This window comes from Lygodium microphyllum, chromosome 7 (assembly GCF_053477565.2).
Source record: "Lygodium microphyllum isolate KBCC chromosome 7, Lygodium_microphyllum_v1.1.10, whole genome shotgun sequence".
In the NCBI taxonomy this organism is placed as follows: Eukaryota; Viridiplantae; Streptophyta; class Polypodiopsida; order Schizaeales; family Lygodiaceae; genus Lygodium; species Lygodium microphyllum.
Genome location: NC_141141.1, coordinates 9,457,607 through 9,476,680, shown reverse-complemented (window position 1 = coordinate 9,476,680; position 19,074 = coordinate 9,457,607). Strand labels below are relative to the sequence as shown.

The 19,074-nt window shown below is 43.9% G+C and overlaps 1 protein-coding gene across 3 annotated transcripts in view; it reads right to left on the bottom strand.

Moving 5' to 3' along the window:
• The window catches only part of LOC148033166 (DNA-directed RNA polymerase 1B, mitochondrial-like), a 48,331-nt gene extending 36,792 nt beyond the window's left edge, over window positions 1-11,539 (bottom strand). Inside the window, exons 1-8 of one of the 3 annotated variants that reach the window (XM_087681041.1) lie at window positions 10,224-11,539; window positions 5,126-5,341; window positions 4,878-5,011; window positions 4,705-4,786; window positions 4,477-4,535; window positions 3,865-3,982; window positions 3,672-3,785; window positions 3,354-3,485 (exon numbers count right to left, since the gene is read on the bottom strand). In XM_087681041.1, the coding sequence (XP_087537167.1) occupies window positions 3,354-3,485; window positions 3,672-3,785; window positions 3,865-3,982; window positions 4,477-4,535; window positions 4,705-4,786; window positions 4,878-5,011; window positions 5,126-5,341; window positions 10,224-11,345 (1,977 nt within the window). In that variant the 5' untranslated portion in view covers window positions 11,346-11,539. The remainder of the gene's footprint in view (window positions 1-3,353; window positions 3,486-3,671; window positions 3,786-3,864; window positions 3,983-4,476; window positions 4,536-4,704; window positions 4,787-4,877; window positions 5,012-5,125; window positions 5,342-10,223) is intronic. The other 2 variants (XM_087681039.1, XM_087681040.1) reach the window with 2 other exon arrangements.
• Window positions 11,540-19,074: the final 7,535 nt, after the last annotated feature.

Here is a 19,074-nt window from a genome sequence, read left to right as displayed (position 1 = left end):
CCCCTTCAGTCTCCCTTCAGGAGTCTTCTAGGGATTCACCGCCATCCGATGGGGAGCCTTCTTCAGATGAGGAGGATCTACCTTCACTTGGTGAGGGGGAGTCCCTCTCAGAGACAGGTGCTTTACAGGTTCCGGAGACTACTCGGTCTCCCTCGCAGCAGCAGGAGTCTCTTAGGATTCCTTTGTGGTATCGCGAGCTTATGCAGGATTCAGGTGTTACTCACTTTCCTGCTTCTTCTACAGGTCCACGCAAATCAGCCCGTTTACAGGCCCAGCGGGATAGTTCACTCTGTGTGAACTATGCTCTTATGTCTCAGATTCTTCAGGATTCCGAGCCTTCCACAGTGGAGGAGGCTCTTACACAAGATATTTGGAGACAGGCTATGCAGGCAGAGCTCGATTCCATCGAGCGGAACCATACTTGGGAGCTTGTACCACGTCCCAAGAAACGGAAGGTGATAGGTGTGAAATGGATCTTTAAGACCAAGTATCTTGCAGATGGCTCCTTGGACAAGCATAAAGCTCGGCTTGTTGCCAAGGGTTTTGCACAGAGAGCCGGTTTGGACTACTTTGAGACTTTTGCTCCTACAGCTCGGATGTCTACCATTCGAGTTATTTTGGCTCTTGCCGCTCACCACCGTTGGCCCGTTTATCAGATGGACGTCAAGTCAGTCTTTCTGAATGGCATCCTTGAGGAGGAGATCTATGTTTCACAGCCTCCTGGTTTTCTTGTGCAGGGGAAGGAGGATCATGTCTACAGGCTGCAAAAGGCCCTTTACGGCCTGAAGCAGGCTCCTCGTGCTTGGTATCAGCAGATTGACCGCTTCTTTTTGCATAGTGGTTTTCAGCGCTCCGATCATGACCCCAACCTCTACTTTAGGGTTGTGGGTTCTCTTTGTGTTTTGCTTATCTTGTATGTAGATGATCTTATTATTACATGGAGCGACACTCAGCAGGTGGAGCATACTCGGGCTATTCTACGGCAGGAGTTTGACATGACGGACCTAGGGATCCTTCACTTCTTTCTTGGTATGATGGCACAGGGCATTTTTATCTCGCAGCACAAGTACATCTCCGAGCTTCTTTCGGAGTTTGGTGTGGCCGAGAGTCGGCCTATTCCATGCCCCATGGACCTTGAGTCCAAGATTTTGGCAGATGGAGTCCCCCTTACAGATGCCACTCGTTACCGGTGCCTTGTGGGCTCTCTTATCCGGCTTATTCACACTCGGCCGGATATCTCTTTTGTGGTGGCTTTGTTGTCTTCTTTTATGAAGACTCCTACACAGGATCACTGGAGGGCAGCCTTGCGTGTTCTTCGGTATTTACAGGGGACTCGATCCTACGGGATCATGTATGGAGATGGGATTACTCTTTCTGGATGGAGTGATTCTGATTGGGCAAGTGATGTGGGTTCGAGACGATCCACTACAGGTTATGCTTTCACCCTTGGATCCGGTGCTATCTCTTGGTGCAGCAAGAAGCAGCCTACTGTGGCACTTTCTTCTACAGAGGCTGAATATCGGGCCTTATGTTCGACCGCTATGGAGGCAGTTTGGCTCCGTCGCTTGATGGCGGAGATTGGCTTTTCCCAAACAGGACCTACGGCGCTGCGCGTGGACAACCAGAGTGCCCTTGCTCTGGCGAAGAACCCGGTGTTTCATGCTCGCACGAAGCACATTGAGGTTCAGTACCACTATGTTCGATAGCGGATCGTGGATTCGAAGCTGGCGGTGGCTTATTGTCCCACAGCGGACAATGTGGCTGATCTCTTCACGAAGCCTTTGCCTCAAGCTTCTTTGCTTCATCACATGCGGTTGTTAGGTCTTCAGACCCTCCCAGGATCTGAGAGGGGGTGTTAGCCTGCTCTATTTCATTCTCAGTCTGTCATCTCCTGGTTGTGAGCTCCTGTCGGAGTCTGGCAGGAGACAGAGGAGCTCTGTCAGTTTATGTGTTGCTGTTTTTTGTGTGCATTCCCTTCTCGGGTGGCAGTCAGCCTTTATTGGCTGCTTTTTGTGCCAGTCGGCCAGATTAGGGCCAGTCAGCCAGCTTTTGGGCCAGTCGGCCAGTTTTGGGGCTGGGGGGCTATTTATAGCAGTCCCCCCCATCAGTCCTATATTCTGTCTTTCAGGTTCAGCGCAGTCTCTCTCCTCTCCCACTCCGGCATCGGTTCTGCCCTTGTCTCCAGCCTGATCTAGTGCCCTCACTGACACTTCGAGCTGCGTGCAGGGACTGATCAGTCCATTTCAGAGTATTCAGCATCCATTTCAGTCAGTGCAGATCTTCTTCCTTCATTCTCTGCTTTCTCTCTGTCTCTCCTCCGTGTTCGTGTTTTCTTCTTCCGTTGCGCACTCTCACACAAGGCACAAGAGTAGGCAACCAACAGAGTGCTCCCAGTCTCCTTCTCTCCAACAGGATGCAGTGTGCTCATATGAAATGATTGTGAAGTGGAGGAGAGGTAGCCTGAATTGGGCAGAAATAACACAAAACAAAGATCAGGTCAACAGGATGCAATGTGCTCATATGAAATGATTGTGAGGTGGAGGAGAGGCAGCCTTAATTAGGCAGAAATAACACAAAACAAAGATCAGGTCAATAGGCATTAAATGTGTGCCTTGTCAAAATGAAATGTGCCCAGCCTATGAACCCATATAGCCATGATATGTACATCACTAACAGTAAAACTCGGAAAACAGTTGATCTACTCTAATCTAGTAATCCACCACTTGTAGCATGCTCCACATGGCAGGGAATATATTTGGTGAATTACATGATCACAAGCATGCTATACACAAAGCATGAACATGGCTGAATGTGATTCCATGAGCACAAGAGACGAGACAATCCTAGAAGACGCAAAAGGGCTGATGTCCTATCTGCAGAGCCGAGTACAAAAACTGAAACCGAAACTAAAAAAGCTGACGTCACTGTGTCTGCAGCACTCCTGATCTATGTCCCAATACAACTAAACTCAAATACCCAACTCACCATGATCAACTATCATGTTGGATCAGAATATACAACAAACACCTAAAACATACATGAAATGCCTGGAAAATATCCAGCAAGTATGAGGGAAAATGGTGAAAATACAGCCCCGTCAGTAGCACTACACAACTTGGCAAATACAATGTGAGACAGTAAATCACTGATACAATGTGTGTGGACTCTAGGTATGAGTGGAAGTACCTAAAATAGGTAGGCCATTAACTTGCCTGACACACCAGAAACTGAACTGGCTGTCCAAGTACAGGGCAAAAATATGCCATGTACTTGTCCACAGTCAAAATGGAACTGGTATCTCAGACAACAAAAAATATATATATATAACGTCAATGGAAGAGATTTCAAGATACCGCAAGTTTAAGCTCAGTGTCACAACGCTGTGAATGCAGTTCTCGATTCAGCCGTCTTGCTTTAAAGTTTTCCCACCTCCACTTTTTCAAAACCTTAACATCATCTGTTTCCGGTCGCTCTGGAACTGGCACCTGATGTGGAAAAAAGTTAAAAACCTTGTGAATCAGCTTCCCTGCATACCTACAGTGACTACCTTTGAAACCATAAGGAGAACAAGGTAAGGGCAAAACGAGACATATAGCAGTCCTTTTAAAGCCTCAAATTTACTAGTATGATCTTGGTTCCAGATACAGACAAGGGTGGAACATAATTTTTACATCATCACGGTCGACCATATTGGCAAGACGACCCCCTCCTTCCCAAATCTTCTCAACAACCTCAAGCAACCTTGTTTGAATCTTCCACTTGGTCAATCCCAGTGTATCCAATGCCTGCCAGACAGATTCTAACACATATGACAATTGAAGCTGCAAAAGAAGGACGATATATACATCTTTAAAATTATCTTACTTCAAAGATGGTCTGTAGTTGATGCTTTGGTGTATTCTTTAGAGTTTGGCCCAGCTCTCTGGCTCCATGAGTTCTCATGATACAAGAAGGCAAAACTATATAGCCCCCCCTTCTATAGCTGCACCCGCAAAACATGTAATATTCTTGACCAGTAAGAGCATGCTTACACTGTACACAAGGCTTATCAAAGAGCAATATGCATCACAAAAAATACAGCTCACAACATGTCTCCATGACCAATCACAGCTATGAAGCATTTCTTAGCTAATAGGATGGCAGAGATTTTGTGATGAGACTTGACAAGGCTATAAAGTTGTTTGAGCATCAGGAGTAAGCTCAAAGATGGCCAAACTTCTCAATTCACATTGTGCAAGCCCTACTAACTCTATCGAACTCTTAAATGAAAAAAGAACCCAGAATCAGTGCATCATGCTGCAATCCACAAATATCAACAATTGTATAGGATCATTCAGACAAGACTTCATCCAGAAAAGAAAGAACTGTTTTATCTAACAGAAAGGCAAATACATGTTTGCAAAAGAACATGCCTGATGAGCTAAAGAGGATATTCATGGTAAGGCAAAGACTGAAGACGATAAGAAATTCACTCACCCTTGCCATGGAAGTGGTTTTACAAGCATTGGCATGTATGGAGTAACTACACCTTTGGCCTGAAAGTTAAAAGAAAGGAGTTTTTCAGAGTCTTCCAAATAGAATGTGCATGCAGGAGAGTACAGAAGCTGTAATGAAGGTCCAAGTGCATTTAAGAACTCGTACTTTCTAAGGATAACACCATTTATGGTGAAATTTATGACTCTTGCAACTTTTGCAATGCCTTACCATTTTATGGATGCCACGGGAGATAAAAGAATCACATTCTATAATTCCGTATCTTCTGCTTGTTGAGAAATCTTTTGCAGATCTATAGTAGAATGATGTCATTAGTGACCAATCAGATGCTAGAGCTGCACCTTGAATGAGAATATGTAATACTGTAGTGGCTAAGGGTATACCCATCTCTTCCTACAAAAGTCTTGAAGATGTGCCGAAAAGCTGGTCTAACTTCTACACTCTCTCCAGATGAATTGTCACCAGGGTCTTGAATGTATGCGTTTTCAATAAGCAGCTCAAGCAAACGACATCCTATCTACATACAGACACCAGAGTCAGTTGTCTACAGATCCTTAGTGTAAAAAAACTGACATTGTGCAGACATGCTGTTTATTTCATTTTTATATTGCCTAATTCTTAGACTGACTACCTTAGCCAGGGCAGCTTTACTCCAAGGTTCACTGTTTGATGTCTCTCGGACCACCTTTTTAATAACTCTAAGCCTTTTCTGCTTCAAGAGCTTCTTGACTTCCTTTTGCAAAGCTTTATGTTTAGCAATCTCTTCTTGTCCAGCAACGGTAACGCTCTCTTCAGTACCTTTACCTTTTTTCCGTGATTTTCTTTTCATAATCTCTTGCAATCTAACCTGAACATGCAAATTCCAACACATAGGATATTTATGCAAGAGACATTTAACCAGAAAAAAAAAACTACCTCTTATAAATTGACAACCACTTCAGCATCATATACTGGCACAGCTGTCACATCCACATGCAAAACAAGCAGTAATAGCAAAAGTCACACATTACATTACTCAAAAGCAGCCACCTGTTCCCTAGCTTGCAAGTGTGTCCACACACATGCATGTGCACAACTTTCTTTTTTGTACACACCACCACTCTATTCACAAAAGCCCTCAACGTTAGAGGCATTCCTTCACTTTTACAGCCAGAGGTAATGTAGAAACCTGCCATGCATCTGTGAGAGTGTGCCACGGGAATGAACAAGAACAGAAAATGAGAAGAGAACATGAAGACTGGAAAAACGCAATGGAATCGAAGGTATAGAACTGACTGGTCACCAAGGCACAAGGCTGCAATCTGTCAGCCCCTACACTCAGCATGGAGCTTCAGTGAGTGTGCCAGACAAGACAAGAAGATATGGCAAGATGATGAGAGCTGGACTAAATGATGACTAGTGACAGTGGAAAGGGAGGCTGAATAAATAAGCTGTGCCACAAGAAACTGGCTGATCTGCATCAAATGCCGGCCAACTGACAAGAATCAGCAGCCTGGTGTGCAAGTGGTAGCCTAGCACTGCCTGCCCAAGAGAGAACTGTCTATCCCACACATGAGAAGGATCTCCACCTAAAATGTCTCTAGGGAGAATCTAGTAGACGGAGACTCCATCAAATCTCCTAATATCCTCGTCAAATTCAGACTAAGGCTCACAAGCAGGAGATGACCATACAAGACACATCTGCTAACAGCATCTTCCTTGACAAGATTGACACTTTCAAGTAATAGAATGGGTCAGAACCTTATCAGAAAGGTTCCCAAAGCATACATAAGAAACAGCCAAAGTTCTAGACATTAAAGATGGCTCAATCATTGTAAAGGTCAAAAAGCGGTTCTTAACAGTATGGCCTACCTTGTTACTTATCAAATGTCTTTAGCTCTTTGAAGCCACTCTTGGTCCTTGGTTAGTCTATTAGTCAAATAGTAATAGATAGACTACCTTCTAGTAAGTGGAGGTTAAGCAAACCCTCAAGGAACCACTATCAAGGTGGTCTTCCAAGAAGTACCACTGCTAGTATTTCAAGTCAAGTAACAGATTTGACATTGTTAGAAAGTGTCATCAAGAATCCTCAATGACTAGTATCAAAAACCTGTTAGCAAATTATGCCTTGTATCATCGTCTCCTACTTGTGAGCCTTGGTCTAAGTCAAACAAGGACATAAGGAGCTCTCACATTGTGTTTGTCTATTGTTTTATGTGCTTTAGGCACTTTAGATGGAGAGCACATTAGTGCATTTCTTTTTGGGCTCTATAGGCTGTCTTGGGCACCCACATTATGGGCCTAGCCACTTTATTACGAGTTGTGGCCCCAGTATGCTAGGCAGCCTGCCCTCTCACTCTCATTATCCATTATTGATCCTTTGTGACCAATCAGCCCTCCTCATTTCCTCGTCTTCTTGCTACTGTTTAGCACCCACACAAACATATATAGCCACAAGCTTGTTGTAATTAGTGCTTAATAAGGTTATTTGCCGCCCTATTCGAGAAGGAAGGCCGGTTTCATGTGTAATCTTGGTAGGCCACTGGGCAGCCGACGTGACTCCTTCGTCCAATGCCCTAGTTGCTTTGGGTTGGGATGCATCGGGGTGATTATGGGCTAGAGCTACACTTGCAGTCCCTTTTTGGTTCCACTTTTGGGCCTAAGAGGGAATGTTGAGCTACAAAATGCATTAAAAACTGATTAGCTCTTAAAATAGGCCCAAAACATGTTCATGAAAAAATGCGTAGTTCTAGAGAGTATATGTGTCCCATGAGCAAAACCCTAATTTGGTAAGATTCACTCATCTATAAATATACAAGCTGCCCACCATTCAACCTATCCCTTGTCTTGCAAGTTTTCAACCATCAGCTCTCCTTCCACTAGCTGTCCAACCCATGGTGACTACTACCACGAAGGGAGTTGGGAGGCGGCTGCCACCACAAGAGGCGGAACATGGCCATATTGCAGGAGGCACTGGTGCCACACAACGGCACACAGGGCAAAAGTGGGATGCGGCACTGGTGGTCTCAATGGCAGCATGGTGGCGGGCTTTGACAGGGGCTGAGGGCAGCAATGCACAGGGTGAAGTAAGGGTTGGCTCTCATGGTGCCATCCTCTTCAAAGAGGAACATCTCGATATGACTCCTTAACATCCATTAAAATACACAGATCACAATACTTGCTTCTATTCGATGTGCTACAATATTTGGAAATGAAGGAAGAAGAGCTACTCTTGGTCAGGGGTTTTTAAAAATGAGTCTTTCATACCAGTTCTAGCCCCAAAGGCAATTGTGTTTTGATTTCCAACTGGCTACACTTTGCATTTTTGTGTTTTGTGTTTATGTATTTGTGTTTGAGTTCTTTGTGTTTCAGTCATGGTCATACACTAGGTGTTTTCTTTTGCAAACCCTAGCATATCTTCACAGTAAAATCATCAAGTGGGACCTTATTCAACTAGAGACCAAGAGGACATGGCTAACACTAGTGTAGGAGATGGGGATGAAGATGGCCTTCTGTTGAGACCATTTTCTCCACACTACAAAGGTGCCTTTATTATACGTCTAAGATACATGGTACTCACCTCTCACATGGGATTAGATGCATTATTGGACAAATACACCTCCTCACACCAGTTAGAGATTGAGACTAGCAAATATACATCGGTACCTCCAACGGAACGTAAGTGCCCAATTTGTCTGCATAACAACCCAAGACTGAGAAGCACTATATCTATTGGGGCCCAATATACTGAGAGATACGAGGCCACTTTCATTCAAGAGGTACAAAAGCTGAAAACACACAAGTTGGCTTGTAAATGCAGAGCACAGACCATAAACACAGGTTTTGAGATATGACAAGGCTGAAAAAAGGTCGAGCAGCAGTAAATGAATTCATAAACCTTGGGAATAGTGTGCAGCAGTCAATTGCACATAGGATCAGCAAGAAAATGGAGAAAACTCAGACCTACAGCAGTAAACAGCACCATGAACACTAATGGAGATGTTTGATACCATGGGAAAATAGGGGACAACAATGGAAGCACGAGTAACTGTTGTAATAGACTACAAAAACACAAAGAAGAAAGTAGAACATTGCGAAGAACAAAAGAACTCAAGAAGAATATGCTCAAGAAATGGAATCCATCTGCCAAGGCACAAGACAATACATGATTCACACACCAAGTCACTGGCAGTGGGCACGGTCTCCCTCTCTCCACCAAGAAGTGAACCTACAAGTGTGGTGACATTGAAACTAGAGGAGGGAACCTACCTATAACCAGTCGGCCACCTGAGGGCTAATGCCCAAAAATTAGGGCGGCAAGCTTCAGCTTGTGCTAACATAAAATAATAAAATGCCCACTAAAGCACAAACTCTAATACATGAGATGTACAATCTACTAACATGGCTTAGTTATTGACAACCTTCAACATGACTACTTGCATGCTAATTTCATGCCCCATGAATCCAAGGTCCAAATTCTCACAACAATATTTAGAAGCAATAGTAGACTTCAGTAGGTACATGGGATTGGTTAGGTCTCTGATATGGCTCATTGAAACTTGACCACATGTTTCTCTTGCAATTACCATCTTGAGTTTATTCATTTCAACAACCTCTTCAGCCCCAACTACTTTGCAAGTTTTGCGGTATTTGCGAGGCACCTTGACCCATGGAGATTTTGTATGGAGAGGAGGTCTCGCTAACATGTTCAACAAATTCAAACTGGGCCAGCAACAAACTCCCAAGATCTACTATAGGTTTATAATTTATCTTGGGATCAAGTGCTCTTTGTTGAAGCAACGAGTGACAATATAATGTTGCTCTTTCTTCCACAAAGGCTCAATATCAAGCCGCTTACATAGCCACCCAAGATGTTATTTGGTCTTGGAGGAGGATGCTGAAATTGGATTTCCAAATCTATAGCCCATTTTGGTTTGTGGGGAGCACATCCATGATGGGGAACTGGCACTCGTTTACTATCCCACAACAAAAAATGTGATGGGTATCTTCACGAAGACTCTTCCATTGCACGTGATTCTTCAACTTTTGCGCCCCTTCGAAGTTCAAGTGCACCCACAATCCGAGAGGGAGGGTTAATAGTCGTGGTCATGTCCTTGTGAGCCCAACACTGAGTCATGGAGGGACATTAGGAGCTCTATCCAAGCCCACTCATTTTGGTCACTTTTGGTCTTATTGATCTTTGTCCCTATTTTGGACCCCATCCATCATTTTGGCTCAAGACTCAAGGCACCACCAGAGAGCATTCTTGAAGCTTCTTTTTCTATAGGGAGAGTATTTTTAGGGTTTCTTACCTATTTGTAGGCACACCTATCAATTGGTTATTATCACTTCTTACCTTCTACATACCATAGCATGTGGAGGGCTGATCATTGTATTCAGCTTTCATCTAGTACTCAGCTGAGTTCTCTCTTCATTGCCTTCATCCTTTCTTCTTGCTCAAGTGTCTCTCACAAATACTCCCCCTTCAAAGACTCTTAAGGCAAAATTATTCCCCGGATATGGAAGATGAAACCAGCCTCCATTAAACCAAAGGGCAGTGAACTTTAACTTGCAAGCACTTAATCTTAAAAACTGAAATGCAACAACAGAAAAACACATAGAACGATGGAGCTATTAATGCTCCTATACCTGGACACAGGGAAATATTGACCCCAAAGTCATGTTTAGAATATGTTCCAGAATACAAATAAATAAAGTAGACATCACAGCTGAGTAAAAAGACTTCTAACCTCTTGCTCCACAGCTTCACCAATGCTCATTGCCGCTGTGACTACTCGCAACCCATTGCTTTCTGTGTCTGTCAACAGTTTTGCCACTGTTTTGTGCATGGTAATAACAGCTAACTTCTCAGGTGAGAGTAGATTAAGATATGGACCATAGCTGCTTCGATATTTGTGGTGCTCTGAATTTCTAAATCCCTTTTGTTCTGCAGCAATTGCATTACAGAGAGGCTCAAACCATCCCACAAACATGGATTTCATAAAAGGCAGGCTTGAAGCCAGCTTGTTTTTGCATAGCTGTTCAAGTGTCTCCCTGTACTCTTGAGCAGCACGTTCCCATGCTTCTGACTCAATCTTTACTTGCCGGCGCAGCAACTTTTTATGCTTGCTCTTGGCATCTTCCTGCAGCTCCTCTATTTGTAGGTCCGTTTCCACTTCAATTGTGCGATCAGTTACTTTGGCTGGTAAAGCTGGGGTTTCAGAAGTACGCAAGAGTAAGTCAAGGTTTTGTGCCGTGCAAACACTTCCTGCTAACTCGTTTAATCTGCCAGAAAGTATGCCTTCGCGGAATGTGTTCTGTGCCGCAAATGCCTGAATCAAATCCCTCGAGTCAAACTCACCTTCAGGGGACTTCGAGCGCATCTGGTTCACGATCATAGGGATCCCCCACAAGACTGTGTTCAATGTGCCATGAACATCTGTGATAGGGGGCGAAGAGCCAACAACCTGAGGAGCAAGTTTCAAGTGCAGCAGAGCTGCCGCTTCTGAGGGGGTAATCCGCGGAGAGGGTGAAGCGAGTGCTGCTGAGTGAAGGCATCTCAAAACGCTGGAATAGTTCACTGGATCAGAACTCAAAATTACGGACCTCTGAGGGGAGGACGAAAGGGTGGCCGCCAAGTTGGAGCTCCGGCTTCCTGTTGCACTGCAATGGTGTTCCCTGCTGCTACTAGTGCTGCTGCTGCTGCTGCTGCTGCTGCTAGTAACAGTACAAGATGATGTCACAGAATTGTCTGCACGCAGCCTGCAATCCTGCAACGCCTCGGAGGTGCTTGGGGGCACAATCTGCACGTGACGCCGGGCCCGGGAGAGCGAATGCTGCACTGCGCCAGACCTGCCTAAGCAGGCTTGCATTTTCAATTCGGGGGCAGTATTCCTTCCCACTCGCCCCACCCTAGGGCAGGGGACTCATCTGTCGCCGGTTGCAGAAAGCTTTCTGCACCCCGTCTTTGTGCTTTGGCGGAGGTGGAGAGCTCCAGCCCAAACCCTGGGATCGTTCCTTCTCTCGCGCAATTCTGGTAGTAAAGCGGCTAGGCTAGTAAAGCGTTAAAGCAACAAAACCTTGTCCATGCAAAGGTTTAAGCCCCCCAAGGCGGCTAGGCTAGTAAAGCGTTAAAGCTCCAAAACCTTGTCCATTCAAAGGTTTAAGCCCCCCTAGGGTCGTTATTAGTGTCTTTTCCGGTCTTGGACATATGGAGACTACATCACGAAGTTATCCAGGTTAACCAAATAGGTTAGGCAAGTATTAAGAATTTGGAAATAATTGTAACCATACCATCAATGCCAATATAATGCCCTAACAAAGACAAGCCAAAAACTTTCAACATTCCTCGTCTTCAAGCATAGATGCAACAGGCACAAGGACAAGTTGACAAAGGGTGGAAGGGGTCTTCCCAAGACCTCTGTGTGTGTGTGTGTGTGTGTGTGTGTGTGTAAACAAGATAAACAATAGCACAAGTAGAACAATTCAAATTTACGTATTAAAATAGTGTCTAAGCAGGATCAACTACATTATCTTAAGCCCACAAGGCTAGGCTAAGTTACAAGAATAGCTACCATGTGTGTGTGTAGGCAATGCACCCTACTCTCAACTAAATGTGCAATGTTGTCAATCTCTTGTGCAACATCACCACATGCTACTTGTCCATGATGATGTGGAGCCTTTTTGTAGGATCTCAAAGGTTCTAAAGGTGTTAGAGCAACTCATGGATTAGCTACCACAACAGGTAGAAGATAGGTCTCATGCCTTAAGACAAGTCGAATCAAGGAGGGAATTTGTCATTAGGATTTCTTGTTGTTTTTAGATAGTCTGCTCAAGATTTTTCCTATTGCCTTGAGGGGTTTTATCTAGCTACACAACTTCTTAAAGTGGAGTAGTTCGGGTTTGGCCCATAGTTATGAACTTCAAGGTTTAGTGGTTAATATTTTGAGCTTAGAGACAAATATGCTATCATAGACTTGGATTCAATAATGTAAAGGCTCAATAAGCCAACGAAACTTATTGTCTTCTAAGGTATGCTTGTAATGATACAATGTGTGGCTTCTATAAAAGAGAATTGAAGTTTGTGTGAACAAATATTGTGAGGCTTGAGGTTAAAATGTAGCAATGCCTTGCTTTTTTATAAGGTCTAAAGTATAAAAGCTTTTACAAATGCTAAAAGCTTATTGATCAATGTAAAAATGAGAGTGTTGATTGGTTTAAGGTGAGAAAGCAAATCAAATTTTCACAGTAGCAACTTTCTAAAGATGCCATTTTAGCAAAAAAATATTGTTTTGGTAGGGTGATGCCTTTTAGAAGGCTATGTGAGTTGTATTTGGAAGAAGGCAACAAAGTAACCCAGTGGAGTAGTAAAGCAACAAATCGAGATTTGATATGGGAGAAAGAAGGCAACAAAAGGCTAAGTTTATAGAGTAAGGTGGAGATTGAGGAGTAGCTATTGTGATGTGTCAAGAAGGTGGTGCACTTGAATTGTATGTGGAAGAGAAGAGACCGTTACAATTGGTCATGTTAAAGGCCCAACAATCTTGTGAGAGTGCTCATGAATGTATGGAGAGGGCTCATGGATTGGAGCTAGTTGTAATGGGCAAGGGGCATTAAAAAATGGCATATATGTGACTTCATGTGAACAAAAAGGAAGTTGAACACAAACTAGAAATCCTACCAATTGCACACAAACATGCTCAAACACCCAAATAAAAGGCTCAATAGGTTCATAGCTCAAAGCACAAGAAATATACATCCAAACAATTTCTCAGATATAGTTACAAACCACACACTCTTAGCCATGGAAGAAGGGACGCAATGTATAAGGATGTGTCCACACACGTCATTCATGGACAAAATGCACATTGGTAATTCTGAGAAGAAAGCTTCTAGGCATAGACTTGGTATGGGCATCACCTCAAGTATTGTAAATGTCACTAAATTGATTGCTTATTACACATTCTCTATTTAATAAATTCATGTCAATAACTTAATGACTCACTTTTCATTAAGTGTTGATGATGATCTAGCATGGCCATGAAACCATTTAGAGACCAATATTCTAGTGCATCACTTAATGGGGTGATCAGAGCACTGTGACGGGGATATCTGGTACAAGCAGTACAAGTTATGGAGGGGGAAAGAAGTGTCTACCAAGTGTAAGAGTGTACACAAGAACCAAGGAGTTACACATAAATGAAGATGGATTAAGTTCTAAGAAGAGGAAGTGTATTAGCATTGTGTATATGTATTTATGTGTGCATCCAGGGATGCTTGGGAACGTTTACTTGTGTATAACGAGCATTGCATTCATTTGGGGTCATCCTCTCCATTACAAGTCAAGGTTTAAGGTCTTTTCTTTCATTAAGAAAGACAAGAGAGGTAATTCTCTCACTAAGAAAGACAAAAGACGTGATCCTCTGGAAGTGAGGAGAGAAGTGATTTTCTCTTTCTAAGTCTACAAAGACACAAGCTTTTGTGTGGAAGTCAATCTTAAGGTTGAGGCCCAATGTAATTTAATGAACTCTCCTTAAGGTGGTTGCATGGACCACAACTTAAGAGTATAGTTTGAGAAGCTTTTCTTTTTAAAAAAGACATGGTGAATCCATTTTTAAAATATATCATGATAGAAAGATGATATCTAAAAACAAGCCGCTTGGGTTATCGAAAACAACGAGATCTACAACTTTCGTGTTGGACGTTTTTTCATCCAAACAACGTACAGAGAGATATCCCGAAATTAGTGCTCTAGATTAGGTCCTGGAACAACCACATCTTGCATGAAAATCAACTCAAGTCTCTCTCCAAGAAGAGAAGCTCTTAACAGCCTATAAAAGAGGAGGCTCTCCTTGGGTGTGAGAGAGGGAAAGGAAGCATCACTTTGCATGCATCCAAGAGGAGAAGAGAAGGTGCAAGTGCTGTGGAAGCTCTGCTGAAATCAAGTTCCAAGAGGAGAAGAGAAGGTGCAAAGAAGGTGCAAGTGCTGCGGAAGCTCTATTGAAATCAAGTTCCAAGAGGAGAAGAGAAGGTGCAAGTGCTGTGAAAGCTTTGTTGAAATCAAGCACCAAGAGGAGAGCCCTACACATATTGTGTAGGAGAGTGTAGGAGAGAAGGAGACTCAAGAAGGATCAAAAGGTGTCAACTTCCAAGTTGTGCAAGTGTTAGCCGGTTGTATACCGTGCAAGGAACCGTAATGTTGTTTCCAAGATCTACAAGTAAAAATTGGCTTATGTGTAACGGAGGAGCTTGCTCTTTGTAAATAATATAACTCCACAAGGGCCCCCGGGGGGGATTGACCCATCTTCCAATCCCTAGTGTGTTGCCAAATTCTCTACCTCTCTCTCTCTCTACATCTTTCTTTTCTCTCATCTATTCTCCCTCTGTGCCAATATAATATTCGCCATATATATTTTAAGTATATAAGAAAGTTGAGTGTGTATCTCGGATCTTATAACAGTAAACACAAGGCAACTATCCTCATATGGCATAATAGCTCCTTCATACTCATAATTCTCAATGAAGTGGATCACACTATTGACCCATGTCACCCATGTCTCACAAACTAGTAGCACTTAGACAAATCCTCTCTATATTCTACTATATCTAACCTATAATTGATGCCAGGAGGTATATTACACGGTGGATTCCGTGAGATTTTTCGATGGATTTCGTAAAACTATTTATTTGTCGAGACTTGTACACAATGTGGATTCCTTGTGCGAGAAGTTGATGGAGACACTTGTCCTTTTCGAGTATAAGATTAATTGAATGTGCACATGGGTGGTTCCACAACGGGTGATTCCACAAAAATACATATCAAATTAATGGACATTTATGAGTTTAGAGTGCGCACTTGAATTAAATTAAGGTTAGCACAGATTTTCAATCTATTTAATTATTTTGTAGCTAAAGATTGCTAGGTATTCACTTTTGTTGGGTTTTATCTTATTATTCTCTAACAATTATGAATGCTTCAGTTGATGTGTAGAGCAAGCGACAAAAGGCGTTGGAAAGCACCGAGCGATGGCGTGAATTCAAAATGCCTAGAAGAATTACTATTTTTGATGGGCGCACACCTTATCACTAAAGGCATGCCGTCAATATTTATTTAGGTACCCTTATTTATTAAAGCGTTTGATAAAATATTTATTATTTTGTATGCACATAGACACTCGGCTAAATATTTCATTATTTGATATTTGTATTTGGGCACAACGACGCCCAAATGCCTTACTCTATAATTGGGCAAAAGCAAACACAAAAGCCAAAAGCATGCTATTTGTAAAGTGGGCTATTTTTTAGCTTGGAGATAAATAAATCTATAAATACATGCCTTGTGAGGTACTCACATAAGGGATGGGGGGAGATTGCACCCAATTGGTCTTTTTGTCTCATGTTGTGAAAATCCTCTTTTGCTTTTTATGAAGGTTTTGTAGAGTTCTTTGTTCCTGGGGACCTTCCGTCATTCACTACACACGCATACAGCACCCGATCTATGTATTAATAGTTCAAATCAAAGCTAAGATCAAGAGCTTCCAATCTCTTACCATCTCGCGCAAAGGCGAAGCTATTGGAACGAACAGGCTCTACAAGCTGTCTCGCGACAAATTGATAATACAGACGTGTTCCTGGTGGTAAAGAACCCCCTGCTGTACCCTATGATCGTGAATGACCTCTCTTAGGAGGCGGAGAGCCACTTGGGAAGTCTCCTCTTCAAGTCGTTTTTTATTAGAGAAAAGAATTCATGATCAGTGCCAAGTTAAGCTTAATGCTTAAGTTTAAAGAGCTTAAGTTCTAAAGCTCTCTAAAATTCAACGATCCGTGGTGGCAGCATGTACTAACAACTGCTAACTCTGTCTAGAACGTGCCGACGTCTTGGAAGAATTTGTTAAAACCATTAAGCTTTTTAAAAGGCTTAAGGTTATTAAGCTTAACTAAAGCTTAAAGTTTCAACTATTAATCTCCTCCATAGCAGATGCTCACACCGTGATATTCCCGAACCAGTTTTGAAACTTCGGCAAGTCTATGTTCCCACCTGCAACTTGATAGAGCTGATTTACAGTAAGAACGCTATCACACGCAGTCTATGCGAAAGACTATTTCACTTGGAAGAAGACTGTTATCAATTGCCGTACCTGAGAAGAGCAAGATCGTAAAAGCAAAAGTCATTTTAAAAAAAAGCAAGCCTTGTATGAGGGAAGGGAGTGTGAGGCTTGGGCAACCCATGTCTCCCCACCTCCTCCATGTAGGTCGTGCCTCATGGAGCAACCATCGTTTTTGCCTCCCGATTTGCAGGGTTCTCATTTTGAGAGAGACAGCTGGGCCCCCTGTTCCGAGTTTGAGTCACTGTAACTTATTATGAGGAAAGGTGGGTTGTGAACCGTGTCGCCCCCGTGGCACCGTGTTCTAAGATGGTTGATTGTGGATCCTTGTGAGCCCGGAACTCTTCCGTGGCGTGATTCGATGACTCCAAGCGCCAAGTTACCCTTGTGCAAGTTAGACAAACGCGTTACCTGTGCTGTGAGCAAGCCGCAACGTGGGAGGGACATCAAGGGTGTAACGGTCCATGACATGACGCGACGCGACGCGATGGGGTCATGCTGTGACGTGATGGCGTGCCACCTTGACATGTCTTGCGAGTTGGCTTCTGCTGCATGCTTAGGACGCGATGCGGTGCTGCATGCCCATAGGCCATGTTGCTTGTGTGAGTTTCGCATGTGGACCTGTGGGACCAGGTATACACCATCACACTTGGTATCAGAGCTACCTCCTACCCGACTACTAGGGTGGTTTGGAGGCAAGTCGGCTAGGATTTCAGGCTATGAGTGTCCAGCAAGTTGAGATGTCAAGTTGAGCTTGTTCAAGTTTCCTGTGTTGAAAAATGTGATGGCATGTGAAATGAAGCAGGGTCGCGGCTGCGTGCTGCCACCCACAACTTGTGTAGAAATGTGAAGAGACTGCTGTAGTTGATTGGTTTGAGCTTGAATCTATGCCTAACCACGGGCAATGAAGTGGAATGCTCATCTGTGCTGAAAATGGATCTCTTCGGGCTAGGGCCATGATATGAGACCAAATCTTGTTGGCGGACCAAAATGGGGATTAACAAGTTTAAGCAGATCAGAGAAAGTGTAGTTTAAGTAGATCAGAGAAAGTTGTTTAGCTCTCTTTTTTTCATGGCTCAAGGGCGGCTTGTTGACCTGAAATCTATGTGAGCTGAAGATGGAGTCTACGGGCTTAGTGTCTCGAGAGAAGACTCGTGAACCTGGTGCGAGGATAAAGAAAGCGAGTACAGGAGAGGAAATCTTTGAAGACTCCCGAACCTAGCAGGAGTATAAACAACGGAGGCATGGTAGCGATGAAGGGATGTATTTGATGGAGTGGATGAGCGCATGAGGGCGAATTTCTAGTCTGTTGAATGAAAACCTTGTGTCAATATCGAAGACTCTCGGACCTAGCAGGAGGATAAAGAACGCAGGCTGATGGTGAGACCACTTGTTGGAGGATGCGGATTGGAGATCTAGTTGATGAGCTGAAGAATGAGCCAAGAGGCGAAACAGAGCGGAGTATGGATGGCTGTGGGTTATATTAGTTAGAGCTAAAAGAGATGGTTTGCTTGTTATGGGGCTACTATAGATTGCTTGAATGAACCTGTGGTGCTGAAGTCACGTGAAGGGAAGCTAAAAGGCTAGGGTCTTGCAACTCCTAACCTGGGGAGTATAAAGGAAGCAGGTGTGTGGTGAAGAGTCGGATTTGGGCGAGAAGGCCCTTTGTGTTAAGGAGAAGAAGAAGATGATGGAGTGGAAGAAAGTGGAGGCGAGAAGGAGAGGAAAGAGCGTGAAACATGGATGCGGGCAAAGATGAAGAAAATGAAGATGAAGATGAAGATGGAGATGAGGAGGTGAGAGATGAGGTGGAGAAGACTCGTGACGCCACGAGTATAAAAGAATAGCCATGCTAAGTTAGAAGATGTGAGACTCCTTAAGCCGGGAGTATAAAAGAACGATTGCGTGCATAGGAGAAGGTGAGGAGAGTAGAAGATGTGTGGTGCACGACGCTCGTGAGCCACGAGCCTAAAAGAACGGCCGAGAGCGAGGGCCATGAGGGCCGAAGGAAGGGAAGACTCCTAATGCCGGGAGTATAAAGAATGGTGTAGAGAATCGTGAACCTGGGGCGAGTATAAAGAAACCGGGCCAGATGAAGGAAGAGGAGGATTTGGGAAAGGGGAGAAGACTCCTAACGCCGGGAGTATAAAGAACGGTGTCGAGACTTGTGGACCTGGGGCGAGTATAAACAAGCCGGGCAGGGTGGATGAAGTGGGAGAGAAGGGAAGGCCCCATGCTGACCTCAATGAAGCCAAGAAGGGTAAGGGACCGGGCGGATGGTGGTAAAGAGACTCGTGGACCTAGGGCGAGTATAAACAAGCTAGGTCAGGTAGAGGAAGGAGTGAACGCCCCATGCCGGCCGCAGTGAAGCCAAGAAGGGTGAGGGACCGGGCGGATGGTGCCAGAGGGCTCATGGACCTAGGGCGAGCATATAGAAGCCGGGTTGGAAGGGGAATGAAGGGTGGACACTCTTGGAGCCGGGAGTATAAAGAGTGGG